Below are 13,083 nucleotides of genomic sequence, written 5' to 3'. Positions count from 1 at the left end.
CACGTGCCATTATGTATGTCAATCCCCTCACAATATGAAGACCAACTATCGCAATCGACAGTGGCAACCAATCTTCAGTTTATTCCTGGAGTATTTTATTTGATATCAAATAAAAATATACCAATTAGCAAGTAACAGTTCAGATCGTGTTTCTGATTGAAAATTCGTAGTTTTCGCACGGAAGTTCAAAAGTAAATAGAACACAATATAGAGCCTACGTCTGGCCCATTTCAATTGACTTCAAAGTCCACACGTCTAAATTGCTGGACCTTTCAAAAGTACGTTACATAAATACTCTATTAGAACACAACACACTTACCTGGGGACCCTAGGCTATAATGTTCTTAAAAACGAATAGAGAGTCGGCGGAATGACAGGCTGAGCGACGCCCAGTAAACAACACACTGCACAACTCAACAGCAGCACAACTCCCGGACCTGGGCCAAGGACAGTCTACAATCTCATACGGAGTTCAGAGTTGCCAGAGCAGTAGCAAAGGCTCACATCAAGGATAGCGACCCCCAACACCACCTGGTCTCCCAGACTTACAAGGGATACAACAGAAAAAGAGCGGACAGCAAAATAGAGAGCAGGAAAGACGGAGCGCTGCTAGCAGAACTCAGAGCAGGTCATTGCCTTCACCTGTCCCACTACAAAAATAGGATCGACTCTACAAAGAGTGCAACTTGTCCCCGTTGCGGAGAAGAAGAAGAAACGGTACCACACTGGATTCGGTGCCCTGCAACGATCAGGACGAGAGAAGAAATCTTCGGAAAATCTGACTTAAACTTGGACATACTAACCACCAACCCGATAGAAATCCTGGCGTTTGCTAAGAAGACCTTGCTTGAGGGACCCTTAGACGCCTAGCCCATCACCACCACCACCACAACACACTGTATGCTCTTTAAATCGACGGTTTGATTTAAACGGATTTATATAATTCGTTAATTTCTATCAAGCCAAAAGCTTTTAAACTCACGAAAACTTGTCGACAGTTATGACACGGAATCAACGTTTTGGGGGGCACGTGCACATTTGAGGGGGGCACATGATTGGCATTCTGAACTTTCTAGAGAGTTACTGACAGGATTACTTAAACCACGCGCTAAATAAGTGGATCAAGCAAGGGTCGATTGAAAATTGAATTTAAATGACCTTGACATCTCACTGGATTCTCGTAAGTTTGTGTGGGCTTGACACTTCATGTCAATTTTCACTCTGTTTAAACAGACTGTGAGAACAGAGTGCCAAGGATTTTGGCGTTTCACGTCTTTTGAAAAGCGTGAAAGGCGTGACTAGTAGCTTTTACGGATCCTTCTCACAGCCCCTAAACACACAAGTAACAACATGACAACTCTCATGACTGAAAATTGTCATGACCTCTAATCATACTACGTGACTCGTGAGAGTTTTCACGGCTCGAGTCACGGCCCGTCTGTTACGACCCTGAGGGGGTCCGAGGTCAATCAAACGTTTTTTTCCAGTTGGCAGGCCGCATACACATTATTACGTAATAAATTTGTTGGTAATTTTCAACCCCTTCCCTCTCCAAACAGCACCATGGAGGGCAGGAACCGAGAGTGCCCAATGTCATGACAATTTTACGACAAGAATCGACAAGATGTGCCAATATATGACAATATACGACAATATACGACAATATTTGACACTATTTGACAATATTTGACAGTATATGACAATATACGACAAGATTTGACAATATTTGACAGGAAATGACAAGTTTGTCAATAGTCGACAAACCGTGGGAAAATGGGCACTCTCGGTTCCTGCCCCATGGAAGGGGTTCTTTAAAAACATATAAGTGATACGAAAAGTTGTATTTAGCATGAGCTTTCAAAATACATGTGTAAATCGTTTTCAGTTGGGATGATGGGGTGAAGAGGTGATTATTATATAATTATGATAAGGTGACGTTAATGATTATAAGGTGATGTTAATGATTGAGGGTGTGTGAGTGTGTTAAATAAACAAATACAGGGTGTTAAATAAACAAATACAGGGTGTAAAATAACAAATACAGGGTGTTAACTGTTAAATAAACAATGTTGGGATTTTAAATTGAAGTCAAATGTTCAGTAGCTGAGCTAGAGTGAATTGCGGCAACTGTCTTAGCTAATAACTTGATATTATATGCACATAATTTCCGAGAAAGCTCGTGCCTCAAAGGGTTCAGGGTTGTGACCCTAGAAAGGCATTCGTTCAGCATTTAAAACTCCGAGAAAGTCCTGTGGGAAAAACCTCCAACAATAATTGTTGTAGTAGTTACATGCTTAACAGTTTCACTGGATATTATAATAGTGTCTCTTGCAATCAAATTTGACGAGGCCACCCTTTGAGTTTGTTTCACGAGTACGATATTTGTGTGACATTCGTTTGCTCAATTATTTTTGAATGTTTTCCCTCGTCTAACGCTGACCGTTGTTCAATCATTCAAATTTTTGCATGATTTTATAATTTGTACTGTGAGTGATAATTGTTATAAACCTGGTGTGTTTCTGAAAATATCTTAAAGGGAAAATCAAAACTATGCCATGATGGAAATTTGCAGCAGCCTCAAGACATATCTTCTACCGTGCCTTTTATTCCAAGTAAATAACTAAGCTTATCTCAGTTTTATTCTCAATTCCGTTGTGGCATTATCTGGTTAAGGTTTCAATATAATGCAGTGTGAATTGTATCACTACTTACTACTTAGGTTAAGTTATACTTATAATATTGACTGTGTAAAACAGCGAGCTGGCCACAGGATACGTTTTAAAAGCACCAAATTGTATTTTTCTACTGAATAAAATGAAAATACTGAATAAAATGAAGCTATCAAGGGCGGATCTCTGGCATCCAGAAATAAACAAATAACCCTAGTACAATTATATACAAAGTCAAATTAGATGTGCGAAATTCATCAAGCATTGAAATCCACCGACTAACTGAACTACTTAAACTTTACACCTGGGATTCATTACTGAAGCAACACTACCTTTTAGTCTTTATAGAGTTAAATTATCCCTCACGCCCAATCTATTGAATATAACAATATTAGATATTATATCGGAGTGACATGTACGCAGCCACGTGGTTACCTTCACTTCTTGAATACTTCACTACTTAGGAATAACTTGAAATTAAATTAAAAATAGTATTTATAACCCAACTAATATCATTAACTCTCCATACCAACAATTGACGGCACAAAGGTTAGATGCATAGAATACGATGAGTTTGAAATTAGAAGGGCAAACCCTACCGCATAATTAGATTGCCCGTAAGTATAGACCAAACAAAGGAATGGTCGTATCTACTACTTCTACTACTACTACTACTAGGTATTCTTACGTATTACTCAACGTTTCAATATTGCAACATCGTATTCATGATCTCAAATTATTTGTTATATAGCATAGTAGTGTTGAAAGTATTATCTTTCCTGTTAAGAGCATTTTTACTTGTCGCATCAAACGGGATCAGTACAAATTTACACAAGAATACATTGCAACCATGCGACTCATAAACAATATTCCAATCCGGATTTTACACTACTGCTACTACTATAATACTGTCGACTCGTCACAGCAATCTTTCCAGCGCGAAAGTCAGACAGTGGGTACCAGGGTAAGCTTGTGATTCTGAAGAAGACTTTGTAATCAGGACTTCAATAAATCTTATAAGAAAATCTTATATGGTACAGAGATCCAGTAATCATAATAATGGCGCCATGTTCTTTGTGTAGTTATTGCTGCAATGTTGACAAAAGTATAAGAATAATTTCATTAGGTACCTACTATTATCTAGAATATTCTAGAATAGTCCAATCTTGGGGGTGTGAATGTGGTTGTAGTATTATAGTCTTTCGTAAATTTTATAATAGTTTTCCGTTCTCAACAAATAAACTTTGTCGAATATATTTTCAACTGAACTATCCCGTGATTATTTTCATGGGCAGATTACCTATTTAATTATTTTGAAGTCTTTTCACTCTGGAATATTCCAGAATAGTCCAATCTTGGGGCTCGCATGATGTTGTTGTACAGTCACCCTCGAAGTTTTGTGTACCTAGCTTCCCTTTTAATGAAGTCAAAAAGATCTAAACTAATTTGTTGCCCTCGGATTTTCCAACCATTATCGTTTGAACTCAAATTCTTATAATATTTATAAAAATTCATTATGAATACGGTCAACTAAACATATCCGATAGAAAAACTATTTATAGACCCCTTGTGGGAACCGGACACGAGGGCGGAGGACACAAGGGCGGTAGGACACAAGGGTGGTACTTTCCTGAAAGGGTGGACACGAGGGCGAATCACATGACTCACTTAAACATGGACACGAAGACGGAGCCAAACACCGTCCTGAATGATGAACTAGAAATAAACTTATAACATCACACAATTTCATTTAGGTTGAGGTAAAGTTTAGCTCGAATAATTGGATTTACTCGCGTGTAAATTTATTACAAGTTTATTACTTGCAACATCACACGTGTCCTACGCCCTCGTGTCTAACGCCCCTGTGTCCTATACCCGACCCTTGTATTTCTGACTCAATAAAAAGCAGGGCGTTTCTTTATTCACGTTTTATGTTATTCGTCGATTCAGAACCGTAATATGATTGCTATGTGTTGCAGTTAAAGAGTGTTTAACCTTCCTGCATTATAATATTTCTACTAGGACTTCCACCATTCGACACATTTTAAATTTTGACACATCTTTGAAGGAACACAATATCCTTTTAACCATAAATGGGGTAAATGGTGAAAACTATTCCGTTTTAAAATCTTTTGAACTACATAAACTTCTAGATCAAATGTCCTTATGAAATATGAAATGAGAACGTTTATTAATATTTCGAGTTTAGATAGACCTATTGCTTCGGTCCGTGATAGGCTAGCCGGTAAAAGGTTGGAATTATTTTCCGTGGGTGTGATAGTTATCGAGCATTGAAGCAACAGATTGAGTCCCTGATAATTTGAACACTTCTTATATTTAAATGTGTTTGATACCGTTAGACTTCAGAGTATTGTACTTTGCCCGCGAGAGCTTCTCGCGTATTTGTTACTAGTTTTATTGATCAAATCGTTAGTGTTATCGTTATTAAATCGAGTGTAAAAGTTTCAGTAATGCCTACTATAATGTGATGAAAATGCTATTTACACTCAGAAATGGATCAAACTACCATGCATTATAATATTTCTACTAGGACTGCCACTTCCACCATTCGTTATGAAAATGCTCTTTACACCCAGATATTGACCAAACAATAAATCAGTATATTCAGTTATTTTCATTCCGAATAATTCTCATAAAATCTCACCAGTTACACAGTTAACTGCGTCAGTGACTTAACCGTTGTGTCTTTACCGTTTTTAAACCTTCTGTCATGTCCTCTCTTTGTTTTACAATCACTAATGTTTTTTATTTCGTTTGCTTTCTTTCACCCCAATGTTTCGAGTACAAATATTCCCAAAATTTATTTTATTGTACACTACCATATTTTTACTGATAGTTTACCTAAATAACACATCAACTATTCATTATATCTCAATAGGAACACAGACCTATCTGGGCTGATAAGTGACGTTATCAGCTGACATGACCTTAGTCTTCACTTGGTAAACCCTCCGAGTTTCTGATAATATGTCGCCAAATTTATCTGCCAACTGTTGGAGAATATTCATCTCCGTCTCCGCCATAGCGACTTTCCTCGTCTTCGTGCCCATCCCCGAGTTAAACTCCAACTCCAAACGAGTGATCACTCCAGGGATCAGTTACTCCCGGAACTTCGTCTCCATGAACTTCACCTCTGCTAACTACACCAAGTATGCAAACCGGTCTAACTACATCAACAACATCTGCTCCACCAACCCTGGCCATCCCGTCAATCACGTGTCAACCCCAGAAGATATCATCAACATGAGCCCGGAACTAAATGTGTTCTGGTGTCCGGTCTTCAAAGCGGGTAGCAGTCAGTGGGTGAAACTATTCTGTGGAGCCAGACACTTATCAAAACCATCCAGAACTGAGTACGGGTTGTTAAAACCGCTATCTTGTAACATCCATGTTTTGAGAGCCCACAACGGACACTGCAGGGAGCCCAGGCAGGCCTGTGTGGGCTCACAAACTTCCTTTATGGTGGTCAGGGATCCGCTGGCTAGGTTCCTCAGCGCTTTTCGTAACAAGTGGGAACTGGCAAATTCAGAGAGTGGGTTTCATTGGGAGAAGAGCGGGGTTAAAGCAGTATTTAAATACCGATACGTTAATACCTTACTTTATAATAAGAACCCTTTCGATCTGATGCAGGAAGCTAAAACTGTCATCAAGAATAACCAACATAACCTTCATCTAATAGTGGAGAACACGCGCCGTAACAAGAGTTACATCCTCACCCCGGAGGAACACAACCTGATACACAACCAGAGTAACCCTTATCTTAACCCACCGGGACCTACCCTGCGGGAGCTGGTTAAATGGGTGCTATCAGGAGGGAGCGATCCACACATCATCCCGTACTATCAATACTGTGCGCCTTGTACAATGTACCCTCAACTACGTTATACTTAAACTGGACAAGTTTCCGGATGAAGCGTTCGATTTGTTGGACATGATCGGGCATCCAGCCCTGAAACCCGAGCTGAGGGATCAGTTTGAGAGACGGTATGTACCTTGGAAGACTGAGGAATGTATGATAAGATATTACAGGACTCTTCCTGCTGAGATTTTAAGAAGATTTATGAGACTCTGTGGAAAGTTGACTGTGAGTTGTATCAGTATCCTTGTCAGGAGTTCTATGATAAAGTTATTGAGATGGGACCAAGTGATGAAGATTTTGTGCGGTGTTGAGACTTTGTTATACGAAACGAAAACGAAACACTGTATTTACTACCCCGCTACTATGCGACAAATATATTGTATACAATACGGTGCCCATGTCTGAGCGGCTCTCCTCAAAAAACTTGCTCTCCTCATCGGAGCAGAAAGTTAAAAACTAAACACGGGTCTCATAAAATCAAAAATACTATAAACAAAGTTAAAGAGATAATATCATATTAACTGTCACAAAAAATTGTAATAGTGTACATACAATATAATTGATTTTATTGACACACCGAAAAAAAACCAACTGGTTAAACCAAAAAACAAGAAATGGATACTCGAAAAAATGACACAAAAAAGACTTAGCCACTAGCAATAGCCTAACTAAACCAGGCTATAACTGATCATACAAATAGTTCTGGGATAGTTCTTCAACTTACTCTTAAAAGACACAATATTATCGATGTTACGGACATAAAGATGGAGAAAATTCCATGATTCAGGCGCATAGTTGCTGAACCGCCTGTAAGTCGCCTTCAGTTTAGAGAACTTAGGTATCTTCATAAGTAGATTGCATGCTGTTCTTGTTTCTTTGACAGCCGTGTCATCTCTATTCAATTGAACCAACTCCTGGAGGTACATCGGCGCCAATCCATGAGTCACCTTGAAACATTATTTCCTGCTGCTATTTCAATTTTTAAGCTTCAGAAAACGTCAAAAATGCAGAAAATGGTCTGATCTGTTCGGGGTCTATTCGAAGCATGAACTGTAGAAGCCTGCACTACTACACGAATAATTCCTCTTTCCTCAGAATCACTCAAATTAAAGCCACTCAAATAGTACTCCCACGTGCTCACGTGTATTACGTTATTAAAACTTGACTGGACGAGCCACATGAGTGTGATTGATAAGTGGTAGACTCTATTATCACACGTTTAGCCTAATCTTGTGTGTATACTTGTTAACTGTTGAATATGCTTGCCAATGCTGGTTGTAACTTGTAATTGTGGTGACTAAGTTTTAATCTTTCCGTGACAGCTGTTTATGCTTGATTTGGAAAATCGAGGTTTATAGAGTTAACAGATTTAAATTCAGTAATGTGGATTTTTGGCTTTGGGAGAGTTTTCAAGAATTAGTGTTTCGAAAGTTCACGATCCAAGCTTACGATTTTCACTTGTTAAAGAAGAAGAACTATCCCTGAAATGTACTATCCTGTCCTAAAATAGCACATACACTATATCTTGTTCAATTTAATGCGGCAGTATGACTCTGTTCACAGCAGCAGCTGTAGCCTCCTGTTAATTTGAGTACGTACACTCGCCAGCTCGGTTACACTGAATCTAGCGCAAAAATTTTGATTATAAAATATATAAAAAGTTTGTCATCGTCACGACTTATATCGCGCGCAATTTACTTTTCGCGCCAATTATTGTGCCGCGCACATGTGCAAAGCATGCTTTGAAAACAAAAACAATTCATACTGCACAGAGTCCTACAAATTCTATTAACTAAAACAACAATTCATTTTCAGGACACTACTCATCTCCGTACTTCCAAAATGCCCGTCCTGTGACCCTGTACACCGGTAAATTTGGGTACCGACGCAATACTCCAAATCTACGAATCTACCCCTCGTCTTTCGAACCACCAGTGAGATCCGCTTGCCATCCTAACAGTGCTTAATATCAACTACGGACAACTCAAGTCTCCAGTGTTTTTCTGATTGATTTAGAATTCTTTTAAATGCATCAAAGTGATTAAGTATTGCATGCTTATTGATTTTAACTTACTTTATAGGTTTTTTAACTGTAGTACAGAGAAACCATACTTCTTGATCAATGATCACTCTCGTTTTGTTACGATAAATGATTCAATATTTACTGCCAAACTTTGTACATAATCTGTAGATACTAGATGTACACATACTATAATATAAATCCCGTTTTTAAACTTTTATCACATACATTATAAATTATACACATTCTTTAATTAATTTCAACTGCTCCCCTGTCTTCATTGTCCAATGAATTCTCCAAACCAATGAATTGTGAAGTGAGTGACTAGTGTTACAGAACCGGCTACCTAGTAGAGTAACCTAATTTAGTAATAAAGTAATAACACGACGTCCTCGCGTATCGAGCTAATGACAAGCTCTATAGCAGCGTTTAACTGTTTATATCACCCTGTAGATAGCATGAATATGATGAGACAAGAGGCGCTAGATGCTGGAGGTATTAGGGGGCTTGTTAGGGCGGGGATTACAGGACGAAGGGCCCAGCTAACTCCACATTATAGACGGGGCAGCAAGCAACATGTGATTGTTACGAGCAAATCGATGAGTAGCGGCAGCCCGGAGGCAAGCTGTAATTGCAGCTAATCTATAATGACTGATTTTAGAGTGATTGGTTTGGTAATGAGACTGCTTGACGAGGGATCCGTACACCTTGGGCCAACCAATCAGCACCCTGTTATCTGATCACGTGAGTACTTATCAACCAATCAGCTTCCCTGATTTAGATTATCACCGATCTTCGGGATACATACTTACCGGTTAGGTAAATTATAGTTTTTATAGTAATGATCTGTGATATATATGGTAGCAGTAGGGCTTATATAATACCACAGCTGTTAACTGTCCAGCTATCAACACCACATTCTATGGGAGTTCCTGGCTATTCCCATGCGAGTTCGTCTCGGGAAGCGTGCTGCACTTTGTCGCTAAGTGTCCCGGCACACCGTTGACAGATCCGAACCTTTGTCCACTTCATTTAATCCTAATTTTTAGTAGTTGCATCTACCGGGTCGTTTGCACACCTCACGTCAGGACTAGTGCTGCTCGTGATATCGGTCCGGGAATTTTGCTTTCTTGTCTAATTTTCGAGTCTGCTGCCATGGCCGATGGTTGTTCCTTAACGAGCCCGAGGTATACTTTATAATAACTTTGTAGATTGTAAATTCTTTTAAGTTGTACCGGTTTTGACACTGGGCTGATTTCATGCCTTTGGGCGGATTCTACTGTCGGTTGTAAATATTTGACAAGCACTCACTGCTTAGTGAAGTAATTTTGTTTTATTTATATTTCCAATAAGCTGTGTGACTTTCCGTGCCTTTTAACCTCTCCCTCATTAAAATAGAACGCAATAAAACGTAATCCTGCCTTTTTATCTGTGTTTCTCAATTTTCTCTTGAAGATATTCCGTCACTTCGGTCCAACCACAGGCCATGTTTCTGTCACGTGACAGCTTTCTACCGCTCACCTGCCGTTATCGTGACAAGGTTTGGTTTTAGGTGTGGTTGTCATGGTTGTGCTGTCTGTAGCAAGCAGAACAAGCCAGCACTATGGCTTCTCCCCCGACACCAACCACGCAACCCAACAACCCATGCTTTCATATCAATTAGTAACCCAACAATATTAACTGGGAAAGAGCTTGGAGAGCAGAGTCGCAGCACAAAAATAACCTCTCCACGGGCCACATAACGGGTGTGGGCCGCGGACCAGGTTGAATCACGTGTACACAACGTTGGTAACTTTACTAGGCGCACTCGTGCGCTCAACAATGTGCGGTGGGTTACCGCGCAAGACGAATGATACTCTCCCAGCTGTATTATTGTTATTGGGAGGGCGCAATTATACAATACTAATCTGAGACATTTATTAAATTCATGAGGTTTTGAATATTGGGGCGGTGGTTGTGTGTGTGTGCAATGACTTGAGATTAGCGAGCTCTGCCCCAGTGTGTGTGTGTGTGTGTGTGTGTGTGTGATTGAAACAGTTTATTACTGTTCCATAATTGTTTCGTACTGTGAGAGTTGAGACACTGAGACAAGCATATACTGTTTCCTGCTAGATATCCCAGACGAGATCATAACAATGTACTCCCCTGCCCATGTCCCTGCTGCAGGTAAGTGTCTACATAATATACACAACAATCTTACAATGTGTAAGACTGGAAAGTTCACTGGTCTGATTACCCCCTATCTCTTGTAGTCACATTGTACTCCGACCGCTGCCGCTGAGTGGGAGATAACGCTCGGGGGAACTCAGTGGCGTTGTTGGGTCTCGGTCGGAACTTTTGTACTACATAGCTACATACCGGCCCTTGACTTACCCCTTAGTAATAATCCTGATTAGTACGCAAATTGTTCCGCTCGACTTCTGGAGAGTCTGGGGATTCGGCAATCTTGTCTAGTGGTACTATAACTGGTATCTGTGGCTGTGTACATAGTGGTCTTGTTGTGGTTATATCTTGCGAATGTTGGCCGTGATCTGTGATAATATCTCGTGAAATATATTTGAGTTGTCTCTGTTGCGTGAGAGATATTGTAGGATTTTATCTGGTTCGCGATCTCTACCCCCTTGGTATGTCTAGTAGACACGCTAGCAGTATGCTGATAATTATAGATCCTCATATAATCTCGTATTTATACCATAGCCGGTCATGGTGCTTAACCTAAAAACAAGCCCAGAATTCCGCAGATTAAAAGTTCAGTACTTAAACCTGAAAGGCAAGGTCTGGAACAAGTTTTGATTAATATTCTCTAAATTTGGAGAGATTTAACGGTCCTGTATATAAATACTTTACGCAGCTGTCTATGTTATATCACCAAGTTGTACAAGTTGGCATTTATAATATCTCTCTCTAGATCAGGTGGTACTGTTCTTACAATACTGTCAAAAATCCGAACAATTTAGAAATTTAGAGGTATTGTTTCACAAATTGACTCTTTAAATGGGTCAACTCATTTACAAGTTTTGCTATTGAATTAACAATTAGCCATCCTTCAAGAAGATTAGTCACATGATTACATTATTTAATTAAAATTGTTATAATATTTAGTTTATGCCGAATTAGTTGTCCACCTGTCGCCTAAAAAGAGGTGCTCACGTTTCCATAAACCTATCCCACCACGCGACCAAGTTGTACCAATCAAATCTCTCAATTTTCTCTCGCTCTCCTTCTCTCCTAACACTGTAACCTATCAGCGGTCCTTATCCGGTAACGCACGTGACCCAATCAACAAACACGACCATCAATATATCGACAGTATGTACATCCGATGATATATGTTTACAAAGATTACGGCACATCATGAAACATACTCTCTCATCTCAACTCTCTCTCTCTCCCTCTACGCTCTCTCTCCGCTACACAGTTATTGTCGAAGTCACGTGCACGGGTATGGTTCCGAACGCATTCGTTACGGTGTAGCTGTGACAAAACTAGCAACATCAACTCACGTTATCCTGACTCCGTGATCAACTCGCCCTATCAACGTGATACAGGCTATTCATTCGATAGTTATACATATTCATTAGCAGCCATCGTCAGTTTAGATAATGGCATCATCTTAATGACTCCGGCTCGTGTGCATTGTATCGTGTCGGTAATCACGCTGATGTGGATAAAGTTTCCACGGTTAACATGTGATAATAACCGTCCTGCAGCTTGTACAGACCTGTTCCTTATCAGCTGACCTGCTCCGGGAGCAGATAGTCACCAACATAGATCATCCTCTCTCTCACTCCTCCGCAAAACCACAGTAAGTCTCCAGGCCTACCTCCAGCTCACTGTACCGTTGAAACTCTGACCTGGTAAGTCACGTGGCAGGCCATTAAACTCCACTCCTATCGTAACACCGTCCAAATATTTAAGGGGTTTCCACTGGAAAAGTGGGAGCGGGTGGAGGACTGTTGCGTGCTGCACTGTGCGCATGTGAGTAAGCGCTCGGTCACGGTCCTCCCGGGTGACACGTGACCCATGTTGTTTGGGAACACCATGCTACCCGGCATAGCCGTGTTACGAGTTTGACCGTCCTATACGCATGACCTGGAGCAGTTACTGCCGGCGTTTTGGATGCTGCTTTAAAATATTTCAGCCAGCCATTCACGGGATACAACAGGCGAGGTATTTGTTTATAGTTGGTTTAAAGTTACGTCCCGGGGATCTGTGACAGGTTGCTTTGGGGATGGTTGTGGGGTATGACACGGTTCTTACACTCACCAGGACACATGAGCCTAGCTGGTCCGCCGGGTCAAGGCTCGGACGAGTAATGGGCCGGGTATGTAGCAGTGCTGAGTGTTGCAGCGCAGCGCTCACTCAGCCATGACGGTTACTGCTTCGATACACGTGATGCCCTGCTGCAACTCGGAGCGCCTCTTCCACAGCACCCTCACGCCTCACGCGTCCAGCTCTCCTACAATACGCGTGACAGTGGCAGAGGCGCGCTCGATGCGAGCTATGTGCTTAGT

At 40.6% G+C, this 13,083-nt stretch overlaps 1 protein-coding gene across 2 annotated transcripts in view; it reads left to right on the top strand.

Moving 5' to 3' along the window:
- Window positions 1-8,835, top strand: part of LOC134820788 (sperm microtubule associated protein 1-like) — a 36,406-nt gene extending 27,571 nt beyond the window's left edge. For both annotated transcript variants that reach the window (XM_063831403.1, XM_063831402.1), the window contains one exon: window positions 8,365-8,835. In XM_063831403.1, coding sequence (XP_063687473.1) covers window positions 8,365-8,516 — 152 coding nt within the window. In that variant the 3' untranslated portion in view covers window positions 8,517-8,835. The remainder of the gene's footprint in view (window positions 1-8,364) is intronic.
- The last annotated feature ends 4,248 nt before the right edge of the window (window positions 8,836-13,083 follow it).

Source organism: Bolinopsis microptera, chromosome 9, assembly GCF_026151205.1.
Source record: "Bolinopsis microptera isolate Bmic1 chromosome 9, MBARI_Bmic_1.0, whole genome shotgun sequence".
NCBI classification, from domain to species: Eukaryota; Metazoa; Ctenophora; class Tentaculata; order Lobata; family Bolinopsidae; genus Bolinopsis; species Bolinopsis microptera.
This window is presented reverse-complemented; position numbering and strand designations above follow the sequence as displayed.